This window comes from Mytilus edulis, chromosome 7 (genome assembly GCF_963676685.1).
Source record: "Mytilus edulis chromosome 7, xbMytEdul2.2, whole genome shotgun sequence".
NCBI lineage: Eukaryota > Metazoa > Mollusca > Bivalvia > Mytilida > Mytilidae > Mytilus > Mytilus edulis.
In genome coordinates, this window is record NC_092350.1 from 71,049,290 (window position 1) to 71,074,671 (window position 25,382).

Sequence of the window (25,382 nt, forward strand, 5' to 3'; positions counted from 1 at the left end):
TCAGTCAAGGTGAAGCAAAAATCAGTAAAACTTAAATGCTCTTTGGAATGTTTATAAGAAAATTAAATATATATATCAATTAATATAATTAAGCAATAGGGAATGGAATGATATTCTAGAAAACAAAGAACATGGGATAAATACTACAAATACAAATTAATACAAATAGATAAATAAATGCACTTCATTGAAGTTCTACTAATGTAATAAACGTTTAAAGAATTAAAACTACAATTACAATAACTTGCAAAAGATATTCTATTTTTAACATGTGTGGGGATAGCTTTAATATAACATTATTAGGTAACTACGATTACAATAACTTGCAAAAGATATTCTATTTTTAACATGTGTGGGGATAGCTTTAATATAACATTATTAGGTAACTACGATTACAATAACTTGCAAAAGATATTCTATTTTTTACATGTGTGGGGATAGCTTTAATATAACATTTTTAGGTTAAAAATAGCAGTCAACAAAAATTTACAAGTTTTCATTGAAGATGTGTGTTACAACTGAGCTGCAAACTATATAAGCAGATCTAGCTACGTAAAAAAGTTAGTATGGGGAAACCCCCTAAAAAATCACTCTGATAAAAAATCTTAAAAGCAGGTACAAATTTTAAGCCTTGTTAAACATATGCATGTTAAAGAATTTGGGCAAGGTTGGGCAACTTATGTCAATTCTTTTAAATAGGTGGAAAATAAACATGGACAAGGACCATTGTGATGCAAGAAGGCAGAAATTTTGCCTATGTACCACTTCTATGGGGTGTTTAAAAACTGTGACTACCCATAAAGGTATGGCTGCTTTGCCACCAGCCCCACAATAATATGCACACATTTTAACAATACTTTACATAAAATTATGAAAATGATTATTTTTAATGCATATATTTCACAAACATCTTGCATTTTTTCACATCAGTTAGATTTAGGGTAAACCAATAAGTTACATGATTGGTGAGGGTATAAAATGGGCACATACATTTATATTCCAGGCATCAAGGTCTGATATATATAATTATATATACATTTATTCCTCATTCATTCAAAATAATACATATTGTTATGAATACACAATTGGTTAAATCTAATATTTGGACACAATCATATAATTGTGAACAAAAATCCACTTCAAATATTATGCAAAACAAAACGCTACGTAGAAAAATAACTTACTAAACTACACTTCACGCCCTATGTGACGCATGGCACAATGGGAAAGTTGCAAATAGCATGAAAATCACAGTTTATAAGTAATCTCATTGAAAGGCAAAATGTCATGGGAAGCTTATGAAAGCAGAAACACAAAGAAAATATGTGACAAGGTTAGACAGGATTCTATTTATGGTGTCACAGTTAGCATGAATACAAATATGACCTGATTTTTTTTTTTATTTTGCATTATTGGGGTTTAAATAATTCCTTTCAATAGCATATATTTTCCATGCAAAATCATAAAAGCAACAAACAATATGCCAAAATATGCTACAATAAACAACAAAATTGGGACTTTTATCAAATTTGGCTTGAGACAACAACGTCTTAATACAAACAAGTCTTTTTATCAATCAATTTTATACCAGTATCAAAGAAAATATCTCAATGCAAATTTATAATATACACCAAATAAACGTGTACAGAAAAACCTTTATTGAATTTGCCAATATTCTTAAAGCACTAGTTATTCAGTATTTTTTTTAAGCTAGTCAAAGTTATATTCCTTTACATATATACAATAAAAATTCAAACAATCACAGCCAGTTATCAATACATATATTTGGAAGACACAAACACATAACAAACATTACTTTTCCCATTTTATCACTGAACACAAATGGTTTTTGCAACTTTACTCTTTTTTTCTAACACGTGACAACAACATAGATATCACATTTACTTAGTTGCTATGTATGTAAGTATTTAAAGTATTTGCAACATTTGAATGACTTTAAATGAGATAAAGCTACTTTTCTTCATTTTGACTGATATTCATTGGCTAAATCTTAAATCTTCTGTCTTTTCATTGGCTAAATCTGAAATCTGCTATCATTTCATTGGGTAGAGATTATATTCTGCTAAACAAAATGTGATTTATTCTTTCATTTCATTGGTTGAAGATAATTGGCAGGTGCATAACCTTTGACTCCATCAGCATCCACATACCACCATTCAATATTATTTTCCTGATCATGTTTAATCAACACAGTTACCACTTGGCCTTCAAACATTGAAATTTCATTTCCATTTCTAGCTTCAAACGGGAATGCTGCATAGTAAAACTGAAAATGGAAACCAGTTCTAAACAGCAAGTTCTTTAAATTATCAATGCATTTTTTTTCTCCATTCTTTATTCATTTTAACTTTTATTTTTAACAGGTGTAATATGTGACTATTTTTTTTTAATATGAATACATAAATTCTGTTTTTACATGTTTTTATGTCAACTTTTTGTTTGCTTTTAAGTTGCATACACAGGCAAGAAGGAAAGAAGATGTGTAATAGTTTTAATTGATTCAATGACCTCAAGTTTGGTTTCAAACTTCAAATCTTTATATGTTAATGTTATTGTAGTATATTGTGTGTTGTTTGTAATGCTTTGTTGTGTTGTTTGTAATGCTTTGTTGTGTTGTTTTTAATGCCTTGTTGGTCTAGTCATCATTAAAGTGCATTAGTTTGCCATTCACTCAAAAAAAATAATTACTTGAATTTACTTAAAACAAGTATTTAATTTACTCAAATTATGTAAAAAAAAACAAGTAAAAATGTTTGGCAAAAAATGAGTAATTGCTAGTAATGCCAAGTAATTGTAAGTAATTACCTAGTAATTAAATTAAGTAATTTTTCAATGTATCGTTAGTAATTCTTTTAATGAATACTTCAGTAATTTCTTTCCTATATACTCAGTAATTTTTTTTATTATAGTAAGTAATTCATTTAATACACCTTAAGTATTTCTTTTGGTTATAGTAAGAAATTCATTTAATAAAAGTAAGTAATTCTTTTTTTGGCTTGATTCTAATATTGGTCAAGAAACCATTTTATCATTTAAAATCAAAATCGACCTTACAAAACCCAAAGTCATAAAGCTACACTTTCAATACCTCTTCTGATGATATATTTGGACTCATATCTTCATCTAAAGCAAAGTCTAACTCATCTTCCTCTTCATTTTGATTGGATAAATTTTGTTCAATGGAATAGTCTGATACAGAAGCATGTGGAGAGGACAATTCAGATTTCTGATCAATCACATTGCTTGTTTCATCTGCCGCCAACACAGGAGTCTGATCCATGGATGGGTATAAGTTCTGAGATGAAGGTGTGGTTGCCTGGCTATGAAGTTTTAATAATGTTTTAGGAACAAAACCTTTTGCAGCTGAAAATAAAATAAAATAAATTTAGCTCAATAATAAAATAACCTAAAAAATAACATGAATTTTGTAATAAAAGCAACAAGGGAAAATATATGTATTTTTTACAATGTCTATCACAATCCTCATCTTTTAAACCAAATAAAAGGATTATCTAAACATTTCTGAGCTGGTTCCTATTGTTTTATGTACCTTAACATTTAAGATTAATATCATGGTAGATGTGAGCACTCAAACATTCAATTTTTCACTGCCAAGTATTCAAGATGGTCTGATTGGGAGGTCCTTCATTCTGTATTTCTTAATTCCATCATTTTTCTCTAATCTTTATTGTTAGATCTCTATTCTGTATTCTCTATTTTTTGGCCTATTTATCTTTTTTTTTTGCCTTTTATTCTGTATTGTTTTACGGTTTTCTATTCTTGAAACACCTTTCTGAATTTAAAGGACACAGTAATATCATATGGCCTATTTATCTGGGTTTTTTTTCGCCTCCTTGTATTTTTTTTTTAACTATTCTCTATTCTGTAAAACCCCATTCTGAATTTACAGTACACAGTAATTCATATACATATAGAAAATACAGACCACCATTATCAATAAACCATCGATCTTTATTTCCCATTGGATCTTTATCCATGATCAACCCCACACAATCTCCCTCCATTACAGAAAGATCCATTAAATCAGTGGCCGTGTAGGTGCTAGTCACATGGTACAGTTTGTCTGCAGTGTATTTCTGTTGTACAAACACTCGTTGACTATCACTTTGTGCAGTAGTTGCAACCTTGAAAAAAAATCATTGTACTCAATCAAAACACTTGTGAACTTTAAATTAAAATTAAACATTGAATTGCAATATAGCACACTTGGAAATTATTTGAATGGAGTTATCTTTCTTTGTTTATATTCTTAGTTGAACTTGAACTTTCTTTTTAGGTAACAGACATATTCTTTTGATGTAAAATATTAATTTGGTAATTTTAATAAAATATTCTCTTTTTTTTCATTTCTGTTTCTTCTAATCAAGCAATGTGTACACTGTGAATTCATTTATTTTCATGGGTACCAATTTTCGTGGATTGATGAAAACTTGCATTTTTTGTGGATATTTGATTTCGTGGTTTTTCCCAAGTCTGCATACATTCCTATAGAAAATGCGTTATTCGTTGGACAGTAGAATTCCTGGTTCATGGAAACAACGAAATCCATGAAAATTGGTATCCAACGAATAATAACAAATCCACAGTACATGTAAGTATATAAGATATCTAAGAACATGTTCTTGGATTAATTTGCACTTCTCATAAGTGCAAATTGGAACCACACTTTTTTTTGTCGTAGAATCATCAAATTTGGCAATAATGTACCTCTGGGGATAAATAACACAATACAAAAATAAATTTGATATGGCTCGCCCGGTTCGGCAACTGGAGCGAAAACAGTGACAAAATCCTGTAGGATATTTTTTTCTCCCATAGGATTTTTAAAAATCCTACAGGATTTTGAGAAATCCTATAGGATAAAGTCATAATCCCGTAGGATATTTTAAATATCCTATGGGATATATAAATCCTATCGGATTTATTTATCCTATAGGAAAATTTATCTCCTATGGGATTAAATTAATATCCTATGGGATTTAAAATCCTGTAGGATTTTCAAAAAAAGTGTTAAATCCGATAGGATTTTTTTTATCCTATAGGATTATCATGAAAGACTTTTTGACAGAAACTAATGTCCCTTAGGATATTTTTTTCTCCTAAGGGATTTATTTTGTCCTGTGGGATGTTTTTTCTCCCATGGGATATTTTTTTCTCCTACCGGATTTTTTTCTCTCCCTTAGGATACATTTTGTCCTGTAAGATATTTTGTTTTCCCTTAGGATTAACTTTGTCCTATAGGATTATTTTTTCTCCCATAGGATTAAATTTTGATACGTTTTGTCATCTAAGATGGATAGTCAGTTTTGTTTGTTTCTTACAAACGTTAACAATTGTTGCTACATAGATATTGATCACTACGTAGCTACTACGATATTGAACTCAACCTTTGTATTTAGCCTAGCTGCTACATAGATATTGATACCAAGGATCAGTTCAATATCGTAGCGACTATGTAGCTGCTATCAAAATCTAAGTAATAACTAGTCTATAGTTACACGTTCAATAGTCAATATCTACGTAGCACTACGTAGCTGCTACGATATTGAACGCGTCCCAGGGTTGGGTTCAATATCGTAGCAGCTACGTAGCTGCTATCAATATTTATGTAACAACTAGTCTATAGCTACACATTCAATAGTCAAAATCTACGTAGCACTTCGTAGCTGCTACGATATTGAACTCGACCCATCTACGTAACCGCTACGATATTGAACACGACCTTGGGTTGTGTTCAATATCTTATCGGCTATATAGGGCTATGTAGATTTATGACTTTTGAACGGGTGGCTAGCCTAGCTGCTACATAGATATTAATAGCAGCTAAGCTAGCTTCTCGTTCAATAGTCATAAATTTATGTCGCACTACGTAGCTGCTACGATATTGAACGCAACCCTGAAAAGGGTCGTTATAGTTTCAATAATTATCGAAACGGATACATGGAAATATTACTTTATAGGATTGTGCAAATCTTGCCTTCGTATATGGTTTTCATGATATTAATTATTAATGAGTCTGTTTAATAAATGTTGTTTGTTTTACGTCCTGTGGCAAATATTACATGTATGTTCATAACGAGAACACAATAGGTAGGCTTTTCATAGCAAATATAAAAGGTTGACTGAGAGAATGGACATGGAACTTGGAATGGTAATGCAAAATGAGGATATATTGAATAAAAAACAGAGCTGCCTCAATTAATTGTGCAAGAGTACCAAATGTGCAGAAGTCTTCCATGCATGAAATCTATGCTTAAATCGACCATCGTTTTTCAAGTACAGTTTTTAATAATATCAACTGGTTAAATGCATTTTGATGGCTTAAATAAAAGGGAGAGTTCTTTTAGATTGGATTATTTATAGCACTTTAGTTTTTTTGGTATGATACTATATTTCAGATTTCTCTTGGTTATGTTTTTGCACTTAGTGCGGGAAATCGTGGTTTCAAATCCCGGCCTGGTCAATCCAAATACGTCAACATTTAAAATTGCTGTTCCTCCGCTAAGCAAGTGGAATTAATAATTTAATTACACATCTCCTCCATTACATGATATATCTGTAAAAAAAGACTGGTATGCTCGAGTGGCTAAATGATGTCCAAATGCGGAGTGTTACCTTGTGAACTAGCACGTTAAAAATCTTTCTCGACACTATCAGTCTAGAACAGGGTTCATATTCAGTATAACATTTGGAACTTGAATTTGTCTCTGGACAGGTCTGGATATAAGGCATATTCAACGTTCATTATATATCTACTAAATCGTTAATAAATAAAGAAGTATTTTCCTTGTACTGATTTTTATTTCATGTACTTGGTTTGATTTCCACGAATTGATATTATAAAAATGGTATGGTTAAACTTTTCACAAAATATGTATGTGCCTTTTGTGATATTTTAAATGGCAGGTAATATGAAATTAGCTCCTTACTTTATTTATACATGGAACGTTTTTGTTTGGCTTGATAAGGTGTATAGGGATCTCTCTATAATAAAAAAAAAACCCAAAAGACTGTAAAAAAAACTTTCAATATCTTGATTGTCTGTGTTGTTGGGTTGTTGTCTCATCAATATTTACTCTTAATCCCTTTTTTCGAACCCAAAGGGTAGACTTGAGCACAGAAATATTGTCCACTCTTGACTTCATCAGCTCGACTTTCGACTTAACCTTGCTGAAAAAGTAAAGCCCCCCCCCTATTCCTACCAACGTGAAAATTAGTTAACAGACTAAGATGGCCACTACGATGCTTTATGCTGTTGTTTTTTAATCGCTGCCTATTGCAGCTATCATTCCTGGTTTTGGACAGAATAAAAAGTAGATGTGGTTCGATTGTGAATGAGACAACTTCAAACTATTGCTTTCCACCAAGGTCCACATGAAGCTGATGAACGCAAATTTATATAAAAAAAAAGAAGATGTGGTATGATTGCCAAAGAGACGAATGACATAGAAATTAACAACTATACATGTAGTTCACCTTACGGCTTCCCACAATGAGCAAAGCTTTTGTATCTAATTTTATTTTATATGATTAATGTATTGCCTTGTGTCGTTTCTTTTGTTTACTAGTATATTGAATGTCTCTGATGGTATGAATCTTACTTCATGAAATTTAAAATTATACCCTTTTTCAATAATAGGCTACCGCAATTAAGATATAAGCTTAATAAAATAATTATTTCAGATTTTCACTCGTTCAGGAAATGTCATACGGGACAAGAATGAGTTTTAATGGCGAAAATTTTTTTTTTTAAACAAATGTGCATGTGTAAGCTGTTTTGTGATGTTCTATTCTATCAGGAGTTTCAGAAAAGGGGGAATAAAAACAATTATGCCAAAAAACAGTTTAACTTGCGAAGCTTTCTTTGGTATTCAATGTTACAAAAATAGTTATTCTTTTGTAGATTTAGAACTTTGAACACAATTAAAAAAATGTCTATTGAAATTGGTAGATGGCAAAATAGTTAAAGAGAACATTTTATTTATTATATATACTTTATGTAAAATTCGGTGAAATTGAGGACGAGTTTCATTATAAAGTTGAAACAAAACGAAAAGTGTATTTAACGTTTTTTGTAAATACTTCTCAAATATTGAATTGATTTTATCAAAACAAAAAGTAACGATATTTTTACATATAATAACATACAGATTTTGCGCATGACAAGTTTGCACAAAACGAGCAACAAGAATGAGAGATTGGGGATCAACCTGGAGAACATACGTCTATATTGATATTTCTAATTAATTTACACAAATTTTTCAATACACGAATATTTTTTGAAATAAATAAAGTGCCGAATGCATATCTATACCACATCTTCCTATATCTCACACTCACACCACATCTTCCTATATCTATAACTTGCCTTGGGTATACTTTTTATGTCCCTATTCGTACAGGAAGTCCTGTGTTGTTATTTAGACGTACCGATCCACAATATCTGACACACATTTGCAAAACAGGTCATTTGTAATATAAGCTGGAAAAATTTCATAGTTTTAGAATAAAGCGGAGCATCGCAATTGCGTTAAAAATTAATATTTAATTTCCTACCAAAAGATTTTGGTTTTTGTTTTCAATTCTTTCTCAAATTTAGATATAGAGTTGACACTGCAATGTTTTGTATCAGGTTTATTCCACTCAGGAACTATAGAAGGAATAAACGATTCAGGGAAAGCCTGCAAAATGGAACCACAATTCAAAATTTTTGTGTTTACTTTGCCTTTGTTTTATTTTGTTTCTAAGGAAATTGGTATGTAAGCTTATTTAAAGAAGCCAATTTTGAGATACAAAGTGAGAAACAAAGCTTTTGCGATTTCATTTCCTTATTTACAACACTAGAGTTTACAGACTATCATTATACCTTGAGAGACATATGAGAGTATGTGGCGTCCGTGGGGTTCTTCAAATTCGATTACAGAAGTAATATAGAAAAACTCCAAGGGGTAAATACTATATTACGTTTTTAAAAGAGAATATAAATCATAACTGTCTTCTATGAACGATAACTTTAAAACTGATGTCTGCTTTTTTTTTAACAATTCATCTTTATTCAACAATTGAAGATGAATACCATTTTATTGTATAATGTAATAAGCAGTGATGTAAGAAATATAATTCACAATGTGCATGGGAGAACTAAATAATTTAGTTAACTTAATCATATGACTCTAAAGCCCGTTCTGTCATTATTAAGAGACGCTAAAGAACTGGACAACTGTGGAAATATAAGATTTTAAGATTTGGAAATAAATGAAATTGGTGTCACAAATGGTATGTCTGCTTGTATTTGATTTTTTTTTATAAATATATATGATGCTCTTATACACAATTATTAATGGTTGTTTTACTTCGCTTAGTTATATATAGCATTTAACAAATAACTCTTCGTATTCTTATTTTCTGCATCAAATAAAATTTATAATGGAATATTTTTTAAAAGACAAGGAAAATGAAAAAAAAATATATACAACAAAAATAAGCAAAAGGAGACGTGGTATGGCTGTCAATGAAACACCTATCCACAAACGTTGAAATTGAAGTAGCTGTAAGAAATAAATAAGTCATATTTACAGTCTAAAAATGTGTTTAGCCGGGGCCTGAACATCAAATTACACATATCTATACTTGTAATGCATTTGTAAACAAGTTCGTACCCTAAATATGTTCCTCTCCTAAACATGTCGATGAAAGTGTTTAACCCTATATGTATTTAACCTGACCACATGTTAAAGATAAACATGTTTGGTACTGCCTCTTATAAATAAGTGAAACATTCTCAGTAAATCACATCAGAACTTAGATCAGACTAAAACCTCACTTAAACTGAATATATTTATTTTTGTAGAACAGGAGTTTAGTATCCCATAAAACATAAATCATTATATAGAGACCTAGGCAGCAAAGATAGTCATTAGAATCTTTTTGCATTTGCCTGTGTTCTATCCTTTTAAAAACCTTGCGGTGAGGCATGGTTTCTGACATCAGAAAAAAAAGTGAAGTATAGGCCACTGGACGTTAAGCAACCAAGTATTAAACCTCACCTTTCCGTGAAGTGTTTACAATTATTTGTATTTTTAAAATAAAAAAAAAAAAGGATAAACATTTCCAAAAACTGAAAATATTTGAGAAGACGCTATTACCTTAGAAGTAAAAAATTTACCAGACAGAATACACACGGCAGAAACAAACAAACGAAAAAAAACCAAGAGAACAATTTGAAATACCATATACATGTTAAAATCGGTATATACAAGCAGATTATAAACGGGACAGAGTTGAGCGAACATGCATTTCTACTGATTACACTAAAGGTGGCAATCAACCGATTGAAGCACGTGTCGAGAAAATATTAGATAACTTTCTAATTAAAAATGACATAATTATAAAATTTGATTTTATGATTTTTTACAAAGTCTTTTTCTAGATGCCATATCCGTTGTGATAGTATCTTTCCATCAGGTCATTAGTGTACAATTTTGTTCTTAGTGCACTAAGGAGGTCCTTTGTAGTATTTCTACGAATCCCATGATTTACATGTATGCTGAGGGAAAAGTCGCACATGTTTTTATAAGTAGGACGAAAGTCACAAAAATGTAATCAAAGTTTACACGTAGGGAAAAAGTCTGTGAGAAAGGTTTAAATAATTTTATTTAACATCTTCATATTTTTTTCTGCGAAATCATAACTTTGCTAGCCGTTAGGCAGCAACCATTTGATTTTCTGGGGGGGGGGGGGTATGGTTTTTTTGGAAAAAAAAGTTTGCTTCCAGTTTTTGGAGAAAAAAATAATTTGTTTTTGATTGTGAGAAAAAAAAAATTGTTTGTTTCACCCCAAGCTGCCACTATATGTAATGCTAAAATTGAAAGAAAAAAATTGTTTTCCGAAAAAAATGTTTGTACAGAAAAAAAAAACCATAGCCCCCCCCCCCGAAAATGGTTGCTGCCTTAAGACGGAACGATATTCCATACCGCAGATACCATTTAATGATAGACTTTGTAAATTTTGTAGTTCGAACTGTGTGGAAAACGAAATACATGTTTTAATGGTCTGTCTTTTATATACAGACTTCCGATATGAACTTTTTAAAACATCACGTGAACATATTAACTTTGACAGAATGAACACAGAGAAAAGATGTATTGCTCATATGAACTGTAAATACAAACAAAAGTTTTTAGCTCGTACAATAAATAGTTTTTTTATTAGAAGAAAAAAGTTTTTATGAAATTATGATTTACAAACAATATATCTTCAGTATTATTTTTGTCTTTCTTTGTGCATATTTGTTTCTTACATAAAGGTTACTGTGATGTGTTTCAAATAAAATCCCAAGTTTATATACCTTTATTTTCTTTTGCAAAGATAATTTCAATTGACAATTTTATTATAATATCCATCATCAGAATATTAGCATTTTAATAAAGATTTTATTCGTTTATTTTGTTACTTATATCAGGGACATATAATACATATGTATTATATGTCTCTGCTTATATCAAATGTGGATATTATTTTAATTTCATCAAAGATTTACTAAACAAATCCTGGATTTCATTGATAAAGATGTGTGTGTAACTATACAAATCCTTGTTGTAACTAATTCATAATTGTATATATTTTAATTAATTTTATTGTAAATTTAGTGTCTCGTAATTTTATGAAGGCTGGCTATCGATCTTTGTTTTAACTGTAAGACCAATGTGCGACACTATAATGAAATAATCATTATATTCATCTTTTATATTTAATCTCAATTACCAGATTAAAATTTCACACCTAATTGAACATTGCAGATGTACGCTGACCACTATGTGTATATACCAAGAAACTGCTAGGTGTGAAAATAAGATGTGTCAATTGTATGAGGACCTGTACGGGGGTCCTTAATTCTATAATTGTTCAGTCTTTTTCTGTGTTCTTTATATATATAAGCACTTCGCCATTCTCTATTCCTTATCTTTTTCTCTATGTTTCTGTAGTCATTATTTATTTTCCTTTATTCGGCACTTTTAACCCATTATTCACTATTCATCGACCCCATCCTGACCCTCTTTTTTAATGAACCGTTAGCAAATACGTCTCGAAGGTGGCAGCATACATCACAGTCCACGACATTATAAACTAGTAAGGCACACATACTGCTGGTGATCAACCTTTGATTTATAAACTAGAATAAATATACTAAAAAATTTTAAAGATAATATATATTTTTATCCAATTTCTTTCGTCCGTTTTTTATGGACAAATGGTTCAGTTTTTTTTTCTCGCAGTTTTAAGTAACGTTATAATATATATATTTTATAGAATATAGCTTAAAAGCAGATACATATCTTTATTTCGTGTCAAACCATTTCTTGGAACTTGTGAAGCTTTTTATGATAAATGGAATATTTTTTTTCCCGATTGACCTATTGATATCCATAATTTGTTTTATAAACCAATTGAAATACCAAACACATGACGAAAAAACAGTCGCCGAAAAAACATATTCATAGTCAAACTGTTTGTACACACGTGCGTGATTAGCGGTCCATGGTTGAATGATCATGAATTTCAATCGATTACACAGATTGCAATCAATATTGAACGTGGCATGTGTCGATAAAACATTAAATTTTGTAATTCTTAAAGATGTTATTAATATAAAATATTGAATTATTTATTTTGAAATAGTTTACTTCTATAATTCATTCCCTAGTGCCAATTATATCATATCGTCTGGTCCTTGTACTTGCATCACTTTTTATTAAAATTGTCATAAGAATCTTTCGACAATTTCGATCACACAGATGAAGCTTTAAAAAGTTGAAAAATATTTTCACGAGTCCAACAGTTGACGTGCTTTCTTTATCATGTTTAAGCATGCGAAAATGTATTCTTAAAAAATCTAAGAGACACAGAAAACGTAATACTACTAGTATACGAAATCATTCAATTTTGCATAAAGATGATAACTCTAACTTTAAAAAAAAAAAACGTTCAGAAATATGAAAAGGAAAAGATGGACTTCTTTCTTGACCAAAATACAAAACTAGTAAACGGTGAATGTATATGTACTACTGTAGACTTTGTTATGATGACCTTTAACTTAATAAATATTTAATTTTTATTAATTCAATCAATAGGTATACCTTAATTAATTTTTTTCCGGAATAGTAATTTCTTTTTCTGGAAAAGTAATACCAATTTGCGGAAACGTAAAAACGCCGCTACTTATTTCGGAAAAGTAATGCACGAAAATGCGGAAACGTGAAATTGGACTTTTGGAAAAAAAAAACTACTTAAGGACATGTTAGCGCCGACATGAGTTGTAAGAAAAGATTTCCAAAACAACCATATCATTAAGAAGGAATGTTTACATGCTATACTCTCGTACTAGTATTACAGGGTTCTTGTGGCGTTCACCTTAGACACACATCTTTTTAACGATGTTTAACAAGAAAATCCCTATTTAGCGGACAAGCAATTTTTTTTTTTCTGTTATTGAATATCGAGAAAGAAAATAAATCCTGAAATTAATTTGGAACTTTGATACTCAATATTTTCCCATCAAAATATTCACAATTAGTGTTCGTCCAGTGGCATACATAACAATCTTATTTCTATATGCAATCAACAATGAGCAAAACCCTAACCTTGTAGTCATTTATAAAAGACCCGAAATGATAAATGTAAAAACAATTCAAACGAGAAAACTAATGGCCTGATTTATGTACAAAATGTGAAAATTCCTTGATAACCTGAATTTTCTTAATTATTTGCCTACAATATATAAGTCACTGTTTAAGAAAAATAAAAAATAAAATTCTGGGACTATTATATTAACGTTAGTATAATAGTCCAAGAATTAAAGTGTTGATAAAATAAGAGCCTCACATTTGAAAGTTTAAAAACATTTCGAAGATAAAAAAAAAAGAAAGTAAAAAAATATACAAAACAGACTTTTTCGTTCATTTTGTAACATGAATGAGGCAGTTAGTTTTCTCGACTGAATTGTTTTACATTGTCATTTCGGGGCCTTGTAAAACAGACTATGCGGTATGGACTTTGCTCATTGTTGAAGGCCGTACAGTGACCTATAGTTGTTTATTTTTGTGACAATTTTGTCTCTTGTGAAATGTGGTCTCATTGGCAATCATACCACATCTTTTTTATGTATTTAAATCATTTTACAAGACATCAAATTGTTATTTTGTGTTACTGTTGCAGACAATTCTTTTCAAATATTAAAAATTATTTTAATTAAATGGAATTTTGCATTTGCACCCGCTTGAAAAAAATAAAAACATATAAAGAAGCAACATCGAAATTCTCTGTACTTTAAGCGGCATTTTCACATGAGTAAAATATAAGGTCAACGTTTGAAACTTTTTCAGTCTTGTTCCGTCTTGTTCCATAACTTTCAGTCTTGTTCCGTCTTGTTCCGTATTTTTCAGTCTTGTTCCGTAACTTTCTACCCAGTCGTATAAACGAATCGTCGACAAGAGCGTACATTTTTTGGAACAACGTCAAAATCGTTGTTTTATTAGGAACGTCGTGTTACGCTAAGTGGCACCAATACCGTGCGTAACGTCAATATAAATCTGTGATTTTACTATGTCCACAACTTCGATGAACCAAAGCAGGTTAAACATCGACCTGTATCTAAATCGAATTGGTTCTCTTCTTCTTCGTCTTCTTCTTTTGGTATACAATAGTCTATCGACATTCGATGATTACATACTGTTGACATACGTGGACTAGTCTATTTACAAAACTTTTACCCCAATTTATTCAAAATATATGTTTTTTTCTTATGTTTAATGTATACATGTATATATTTTAAATTGCGCTATAGTTCCGTAACTTTCTACCCAGTCGTATAGACGAATCATCGACAAGTGCGTACATTTTTTTAAATCAATATTTCTGGTATGTTCCAATCTGTCCTTCACTATTGACATCGAGTATATATTACATTTTCCCAAAGTCAACCTTGGAAAAAATATTTAAATAGATGGTAATTTCATCAAATCTTATTTTTCGGGTATTATTTATATTTTTATTTTACACCAGAAATGTTATTTATAAACAAGCGTATGAGTTTAGTTATGACCAGTAAGACAGATTTGTATATTATACATCTGATAGTTCAAAATGGAAAGTTATAAGTTATCGGCCGTGTACACTGAATATTACCTGCAGAAGTGAAACGATGCATGAACTTGCAAGTCCGACAGGAAATCGCTTGAATACCTGGAAGTGTCACCTCACACCCCTTACAATACCTTTGGAAGTAATACCTTAAGCCATGCTGGTGATCAGATGAGGGAAGATCAGAATTTATTTGAAAAAAGTTTATTACTTTAAAGAATTATGAACAAATTATATTTTCGAAAACAATTTTCACGGAACACTTATTCATGACTTCAACTTTGACTCTTTACTTAATTCCAACATTAACAGTTTAAAAACAACAGACCATGGTAATTTAAAAAAAATGCAAAAATTTTCCGTATAAAGTTAGTTAGTCGAATAAAACAACAGTACGATTGACAAGATATCGACACGCAATTACGACTACATCCTTATTCTTTCAAAAAGAGATTCCCAGGCAACCTCAGAATATAAAGTTTCAGGTTTTGTAAATATTAATAGACCTGTTACTATTCTTGCGGCCTCTAATTGCAAATTTTCTAATTTCCAAGGATCCGTGTTGAAGGCTGTTCTTTGACCTATTCAATTTTTAAATAAAATATGTTTAAACTAAACGCAGCCTTGGCTATAAAAAGCCTCAAATGTTGAAGGCTATTCTTTGACCTATTAAATTTTTAATAGTCTTCAAATTTCAACAAAATTCCGCGTAAGGGACCACAACTTGGAAATGAAGATAGGTTTTTATAAAAAAACTAAAAATCAAAGAGAACACAGAGTGTGTAAAGTTTTAAAATTTTTGATGGATACGAACATTTTTCTCCATTGCCAAATCAACTGTAATATTAGCACTCATATATACCACTAATTATATTTATATCTATTTTCAGCATAGAATATCTCAGTTTGTTATTGTCGACATTTCTATTACATTTTCTTGATAAAACTTTTTAATACATGTATAAACATTTTAACCAGCTCACCATATTCTAATTTAAGAGTTGGCGCCCATCAAAGCCATGCACACGAAAATATTTATAGGAAGAGAAATAAAACAAAAGCAAAATGATTTGTCCTTTTAATCTCTGAAATTATCAGCAATAATGATTTTTTTTAAAAGTTTTAGTTACGAATGATATTCTGGGTCACTGTCTAAACACTGCTAAGGAGTCCTTAGTGCACTAAGGAGTCCTTAGTGCACTAAGGACTGATAACATGCCACTAAGAACTAGATGGAGAGCTGTTACATGCAATTTCTTTTCATATTACGGTAGAAATTGAAATTTAATGCATAAATTTCAAATTTTATAGAAAAATAATAATAAATTAAGGAGATATTCAACATTATTTAGACACGTGCCTGTTTTTCTTTGATATGCCGAAAATCCATGAACCGTTTGACACGTGTCAAATTACATATTAATTGATTACACGGGAATCCTTTTGGTAAAGTTGGATACTAATAAATGAATTGTTGTTGAAATTTTATTAACAAAAAAATCTGAATGAAGAAGTATTTTCTCAAGTTTATATTTCTTGTAAATAATAAATTTGTCACCAGAGAAATATATCTAATGTCGGATTTTTATTTGATGTTCATATTAATAAGTGACTGAAATACAAATTTTTATAGATATTTAATTCACATTTATATATTTTTTTTTAAAGTACGTGTTGAAGTTTGGATAACCGGCAGATGCTTGTTGCGTTTTCATTAAATTCATCTTGTTATTGGGCTGTGATAAGCCCGGTAGTACCGAAAAATTAATCTAATATTTCGTAGCGTTCTTTGTCTCTTGAACCAATTTTATTTTTCAGGTGGTCGGACACATTATCTATAATGTGTTTTGTACCCGTATCTATTCTGTTTATTTTTTCTTGCAAGCGTGCTTTAATGTGGTGACAGGCGACGACGGACATGCGTTTGAACAATAGACTGGTTTGGAGCTGGAACACTTTAGTTTGTTTCTTATGGTGCACTGTTCAAAATTTATTTTCATATATAAAGACATTTTAAGAAATGTATAACTGGACAAAACGAAACCAATAAGATAATGCATTTTTACTACATGCAACACACTAAGTTTATATATGACCCGTTTGAGTAATATATTTCGGGCCTTCAACAGTGAGTAAAGCGCATAGCACATAGTCATTATTTCATAAATTATTTCGTACGATATGTTAAGCAGACAATTTGTTAAAAACAATACAAATCGGATTTCCTTCTGACATACTTGCCACAGGCATTTGTCTCAGAAAAAAAATTCCTATATACCTTTTCTGAGACAAGTGCCTGTGAAACTTGTTCTTCTTTAAGAAAAGTAGATTTAAAGAAATTTTAGTTGAAAATATTTCTGTCGGCTTTTTCTTTTTTTCGCGTGATATATTTAGGTTTAATTATTCTGATTATATTGCATTACAAAAAATAATTATTTACACATCATGTGGTAAAGGTATATTTTCAAGGCATTCATACGAAGCATTCTCTTTCTCTGTCAGAATTATATCTTTAGCTCTAAATTTACACATACTGAACAAAAAATCGTGAATACTGTACTAAAAAGTGTGGAACATTTTTAAAACATTTGTCTCTTTTATATATTTGAAAATGAAACTTAATCTGACTTAAAATCGGGAAATGATTTTTTTAACTTCTTTTACTTTTAGAAGAATAATGAAATGTCGAAATATACAAACAAATAAGTACCGTATGAAGCCTTTGCTGGTTGAAAACTAGTGGTTTGGATAAACCCCAAGAACGACACATAATTTTCTCTCTCTCAATTCCATCGTATTGTTTTAGTGAAACCATTTGTATATATACACGCATCTTTGTCGAAATTAAAATAAAAACAAAACACTTATCAATATATATATTTATTTTGTCTTCATATCTCTTACATAACAAGCTGACCACACTCTAACTTATTAGTCATTTAGTAGGCGCACATCAAAGTCGTGCACCTGTGGCAAATAACTTTGTCGGTGAAAGAAGTAAAACAAAAACAAAATTATTTGTTCTGTAATCATTTTTCAGAAGAACAACACATTTAATTATAAATATTAAGCATACATTTTTTTAGATACAATTGTTTATTACCTAAAATAAAAAGATTATGATTGTTTAATGAATTGTTTTGTCATTTGGCACGTGTCAAACGGTTCATTGATTTTCGGCATATCAAAGAAAAACGGGCACGTGCCTAAATAATGTTGAATATCTTGTTTATTTATGATTATTTTTCTATAAAATTTAAAATTTATGCATGAAATATCAATCTCTAACATAATATGTAAAAATAATACACACAACAGCACTCCTTCTAGTCCTTAGTGGCATTGTATAGTCCTTAGTGCACTAAGGAGTCCTTAGCAGTGTTTAGACGTACCGTGATATTCTAGCCTAACGTGTTGATGTGTCTGTTGTCAGAGATGCACATAGACCTAGGTGAACAATACTGTCTTTAGTTACATCTAGTGTTTAGTTCCATAAAATTTCAGTTATTATCAAATTTTGTTGAAGAATTTATTGGTGAAAGTTAATGTAAATGTTCAGTTGCAAATACTACATGCATATTGAGGACACAATAGAAGAAGTATGGTTACTGGCAAATCTATCCAGGCATCTCCACAATAAAAATATCTTCACGGAAAGCAAGCTATACTAAATAAAAAAATAAAAAACACTTATGTACGATTTTCAAAGTTGTTTAAGTAATTATAGTGTATTGGATATACCCGTTGGACGCATGTTTCTGTCTTGTCATTACTTTCAATGAAAAGCTGGTGGTATTCTTAGCCCCAACACCATGTGTTGTTTTAAAATTGCTTCTGATTTTATTCACAGTTTTTGTTCAGATGGTGTCACAGTCATGTCTCAGTACCCAACAAGTCGGTTGAGTACAGGAACCCTGATGAGTTCAAAATGATGAGTCCTCTATGCAGAAAGAAAATTCCGCACATAGAGGCGGGCCTCTTTTGGTCACTAAACAATAATGAATGATAGTTCAGAGAAATGGTTGCTACACTAAACACTAAAATGCACTTTTGAACTTAAATTGAAAAAAAAACCACATGCGATTACCAAAGGATAAAGGTTTCTGCTTTGAGACAGGCGATGGATGTATACTCATGACTTTCGATATCTCAACCGGCCCCTATTCCTTTAGCAAATGAGGAATAAACAACCACAATGCATTAAACAAGAGAAAACTCGATTTAAAAGAAGCCAGAGTCAAATGTAGAAATAGGTAACAGAAGAAACTACGCAAATGGCAACAATAAACATAAAATAACAAACGGACCAGTAGCAGTAACTCAATGCAAGCTCCATGTTTGAAGTACACTTATCGGTAGTTTGTGTCATTGGTAGAAAAATTAACAATTCTTAAACAATAATATCTGGGAATATTTGGTCTGCTCCAATAAAATAATATCCTTACCTACTACAAAAACATATAAAACTATTCTCTGTTCTTTGGTTGAGTTCACAAATAGATTTTTCTCTAAGATATTTCATTCTCCCATAGGATATTTGTTTCTCCTATAGGATATTTATTTCTCCTATAGGATATTTATTTCTCCTATAGGATATTTCTTTCTCCCATAGGATTTTTTTCTCTCTTATGAGTTGCTTTGATCTCCCATAGGATTTTTAATCTCCCTTAGGATTTTTAATCTCCCTTAGGATTTATTTATTACCCTTAGGATTTATTTATTACCCTTAGGATTCTTTTTTATCCCACAGGATATTTTTTCTGTTATGAAATCCCTTAGGATATTTATTAATCCTATCGGATATTTTTAATCCCATGGGATTATTTTATTAGACTAATATCCTGTAGGATAAAAAATATCCTATAGGAAATGCTTTTATTTTTCCTAAGGGATTTTTTTAATCCTAAGGGCGAAACTATATCCTATAGGATATTTTTATTCTTTATAATCCCTTAGGATTTAAATATCCTGTAGGATATAAAAAATATCCTATGGGATTATGACTTTATCCTATAGGATTTCTCAAAATCCTGTAGGATTTTTAAAAATCCTATGGGAGAAAAAAATATCCTACAGGATTTTGTCACTATTTTCACTCCAGTTGCCGAACCGGGCGAGCCACACCAATTTTTTTTTTCTATTGTGTTATTTATCCCCAGAGGTACATTATTGCCAAATTTGATGATTCTACGACAAAAAAAAGTGTGGTTCCAATTTGCACTTATGAGAAGTGCAAATTAATCCAAGAACATGTTTAGGTATAATTCTTATATCATTTGCATATCTATAAATACTTGAATTGGATTGGTCAATTGGGAATTTTTCCCTTGGTTTACACTTCGATAAACCATGTTTCAGAAACTACTTTTGTAATCTATTCATACGCGATACACATTCTTGCAGGGATACTGGGATTTTCATCAAATTGAGACTATAAAACAACTGCATAACAGTTGTTTCTATTCTAATGCATATTTAACAAAAAAAGAAAAAAATAAATGCACAAAAGCTTCGAAAATGTATAAAAATAAAATTTGAATAAAATTCCGCGAAATTTCATGAAGGATTTGGCGAATTTACATCATGGAAAAACACGACTTCATACGAATGAAAATATTCAAGGGAGGGATTATTTCGTTACGTGTACCCTTCAAATTTGGATATTATTTAATTAAAATGAAGTTTTTGAGGTAGGTGCTAGTTCATTTTAGATTCTGTTGCATTTATCGGACATTTATGGTTTTTAGAAAGTCAAAATGGCGGCCACTGCTTAGTTACGACATGCCATTGTGTTTTTGATGGTAAATATAGCAGCCATCAATCAAATAATGTGAATTAATAATTGCGTATGTTTGGATGCAGAATTATAAGGATTAAACACATTTTTTCTAGAGGTTATTGATGTGTAAACCGGGTCTCTTACTCACAAACTTGACATAAAAGTCCTTCAGACTTTTATTCAGTTTGTGAGTTAATCGCCCCGGTTTACACATCAATAACCTCTAGAAAAAATGTGTTTAATCCTATAATAAAATATATAAGATATCTTATAAAGTTTTTAAACTTTATATAATATCTTATTAAATATATAAGATATGTCATATAATATATAAGATAGCTTTAAAAAATTAAATTGTATAAGATATCTCATATAATATATATTAAAGACAGCTTTAAAAAAATAAATTATATAAGATATCTCATATATTAAATGAGATATCTTCTTATATTAGCCATTTGTTTTTGCCCTAAAGCCACTGAGTCTATCATAAACAAGAATGTGTACTCAGTACACGAATGCCCCACTCGCACTATCATTTTCCATGTTCAGTGGACCGTGAAATTGGGGTAAAAACTCTAATTTGGCATAAAAATTAGAAAGATCATATCATAGGGGACATGTGTACTAAGTTTGAAGTCGATTGGACTTAAACTTCATCAAAAACTACCTTGACCAAAAACTTTAACCTGAAGCGGGACAGACGGACGGACGAACGGACGGACGAACGAACGGACAGACGGACGGACGGACGCACAGACCAGAAAACATAATGCCCCTCTACTATTGTAGGTGGGGCATAAAAACAAATAAGATGGCTTATCATGCAACTAAATCATTATTACATACATATTGAGTGAAAGATTACTAAATCTCTGAAACAGAATCAATTGCAACTATATTAAATATAATGGACTACCATGATAATTGTACAATGCAAACTAAAAGGAGCTTTGTCAGATCAGCTGAGAAAATTTGTCAAAAAAAAGACAAGAACTCATTTTCAGAGATTGACAATTACTAGCAAGCTTACAGGAGAAGGCAGTGAAGAAGTAGTGTCCATTGACATCCGTTTGGATTTCTTGTCTGTCGTTTTTCCTACCACTGGTTTTCCTAATGTTTCCATCTTCGGGTTAAAGCCTTTTGGTATTATGCGTAGTAAAGACATTTTGTCAATCATGGCCACATGGTGGATGTTAAAGCTGTCAACAACAGTACCTTCTGTTTGTAATAGCAGCGGCATCTAAAAAGAAGAAATAGTACAAATTAACTAATTATCTTATTTTACATACAAAAGCCCTCATCACGATCAATTTTCATAAAATTTTGTCAAAGTACTTACTTTGACCCTTTAACAAAAATATAAAAATTTTGAACCAACCGTTTTGTCAGAAAAATTACACTGGTTATATAGCAGTTTGACAAACACCAATTTTAATCATTGAGAAGCTTAATATTCCTTTTACAACACAATGTAATTAAAACGTTTAGCTGACTTTACAGAGTTATCTCCCTGTAGTGTTAGGTACTACCTTAAGCTTGTAAAACCTATATTTCTACTGTAAAATAATCAATTTGTTTTTGCCAAGAATATACATTGAAGTAATATTTGCCAATTAACCAATTAAAACTGTTAACTATAACAATGATAGGTATCACAGGCAAATAATAATCTGTATTTAAGTCTTAATCATTATGATGTGCAGTCTTTGATGTTTGGTTTTTTTGTAATCTAAACAAACTTTATATCAATCGTAAATTACTTCTGATGTGATAAAATTAATATATCCCAGTATTTTGAACTAGAGTCTCTAAAGAGCCTGTGTCGCTCACCTTGGTCTATGTGAATATTAAACAAAGGACACAGATGGATTCAAGACAGAATTGTGGTTTGGTGATGGTGATGTGTTTGTAGATCTTACTTTACTGAACATTCTTGCTGCTTACAATTATCTCTATCTATAATGAACTTGGCCCAGTAGTTACAGTGGAAAATGTTAGTAAAATTTTACAAATTTTGTGAAAATTGTTAAAAAAATGACTATATAAAGGGTAATAACTCCTTAGGGGGTCAATTGACCATTTTGGTCATGTTGACTTCTTTTCAGGTTTTACTTTGCTGTACATTATTGCTGTTTACAGTTTATCTCTATCTATAATAATATTCAAGATAATAACCAAAAACAGCAAAATGTCCTTAAAATTACCAATTCAGGGGCAGCAACCCAACAAAGGGTTGTCCAATTGATCTGTAAATTTCAGGGCAGATAGATCTTGACCTGATTAACAATTTTACACCTGTCAGATTTGCTCTAAATGCTTTGGTTTGTGAGTTATAACCCAAAAACTGCATTTTACCCCTATGTTCTATTTTAACCGTGGCGGCCATCTTGGTTGGTAGACCGAGTCACCGGACACATTTTTTAAACAAGATACCCCAAAGATGATTGTGGCCAAGTTTGGATTAATTTGGCCCAGTAGTTTCAGAGGAGAAGATTTTTGTAAAAGATTACTAAGATTTACGAAACATGGTTAGAAATTGACTATAAAGGGCAATAACTCCTAAAGGGGTCAACTGACCATTTCGGCCATGTTGACTTATTTGTAAATCTTACTTTGCTGAACATTATTGCTGTTTACAGTTTATCTCTATCTATAATAATGTTCAAGATAATAACCAAAAACAGCAAAATTTCCTTAAAATTACCAATTCAGGGGCAGCAACCCAACAACAGGTTGTCCGATTCATCTGAAAATTTCAGGGCAGATAGATCTTGACCTAATAAACAATTTTACTCCATGTCAGATTTGCTCTTAATGCTTTGGTTTTTGAGTTAAAAGCCAAAAACTGCATTAGACCCCTATGTTCTATTTTTAGACGTGGCAGCCATCTTGGTTAGTTGGCCGGGTCACCGGATACATTTTTTAAACTAGATACCCCAATGATGATTGTGGCCAAGTTTGATTTAATTTGGCCCAGTAGTTTCAGAGGAGAAGATTTTTGTAAAAGTTAACGATGCAGGACGACGACGGACGCAGGACAACTACGGACGCCGGACGCAAAGTGATGGGAAAAGCTCACTTGGCCCTATGGGCCAGGTGAGCTAAAACTGATTAATTTTGGTGTATCTCTTAAATGTTTGATTTGATGTTAAGGTTGTCTTTGTTCTGTAAATGTATTTTATACATAAGTGCATGGTACACATATGTACAATGAAAAAAATTAGAAACAGCAAATTGAAAAAAAGAAAAGATGTGTATCGTATTAGTCTTATCCCTAACAAACAGTTCAATATATCAGAAAACAGGAAATTTGAAACTAGGACATCAGAAAAAGCAACCCATAACTGAAAGCTGCTATTTAGATATGAAGTCATTCTTTATTAGTCATTCTTTATTAGAGAAAAGTATGGCCAAAATTTTCAAAGAAAGTCATTTAAGGTGGTACCCAACACTTTGACTATAATTAATTTGGCTCGTTTAATTTTCTTAAAATTTTGACAAAGTATTTACTTTGACCCTTTGACAAAAATATAAAAATTTCCAAAAATTTGAACCAACCGTTTTATCAGAAAAGTTACACTGGTTATATAGCAGTTTGATGAACACTTATTTTGATCATTGAGAAGCTTAATATTCCCTTAACAACACAACGTAATTAAAACATTTAGCTCATTTTACAGAGTTATCTCCCTGTACTGTTAGGTACCACCTTAACAAATAGAGACAAATTAAAGTGTTGACAAACAGGAAAAAGGGTTCACATACATAATTAGCAAATGACTTGAAAATTTACCTGAAAAACTCCTAAAATTTATTTTTTAAGTGTAATTAATATACATCTACTTATTTTTCATAGGGCAATAATGTTAAGTAATAATGAAGATTTCATGGGTGGAAATTTGTGATTTAGTTTCAAATGAAATATGCAATTCCAAAAAAAAAATGGTAATTGCTGGAAAAAAAAAAGAAAATGTAGCTGAAGATGAAATCATAATGAAGATATGAAATCAACAACATATGTATTTATGACAGTGAATTATGAAAATGTAGAGAGTGCTAAAGAAAGGAAAATCAGTAGGTCTAGCTCTAGGTTTTACCTTTGCTTTATACTACAATGAAAATCAAATAAATATAAATGAATAATATTTTAACTATGATTCAATCTGAATACCAAATGATTTTTTGTTTTAACCCAATCAGAACTATTGTTGGATTGCCATGTGCTCAAAATCAACCAATTGGAACTGCAGTTTGTGGTTATGTATCCTTTGACTGAAACAAAACTATAACCTATACATGCTATAATAGAATATAAAGCTGTTTTGAACAGCATATACATTTTTATAATCTGTGAAAATTAACAGAAACATGTCTTTTTTTTATGTGTCTTTGCGTCACTTTCACAGTAAAGAATAACCAA

At 30.8% G+C, this 25,382-nt stretch overlaps 1 protein-coding gene across 4 annotated transcripts in view; it reads right to left on the reverse strand.

Moving 5' to 3' along the window:
- Positions 1-847: 847 nt before the first annotated feature.
- The window catches only part of LOC139482106 (dynamin-binding protein-like), a 64,357-nt gene continuing 39,822 nt past the window's right edge, over positions 848-25,382 (reverse strand). For all 4 annotated transcript variants that reach the window (XM_071265770.1, XM_071265771.1, XM_071265769.1 and 1 more), the window contains 4 exons: positions 21,993-22,202; positions 3,968-4,166; positions 3,110-3,384; positions 848-2,287 (listed from right to left, as the gene is read on the reverse strand). In XM_071265770.1, the coding sequence (XP_071121871.1) occupies positions 2,108-2,287; positions 3,110-3,384; positions 3,968-4,166; positions 21,993-22,202 (864 nt within the window). In that variant the 3' untranslated portion in view covers positions 848-2,107. The remainder of the gene's footprint in view (positions 2,288-3,109; positions 3,385-3,967; positions 4,167-21,992; positions 22,203-25,382) is intronic.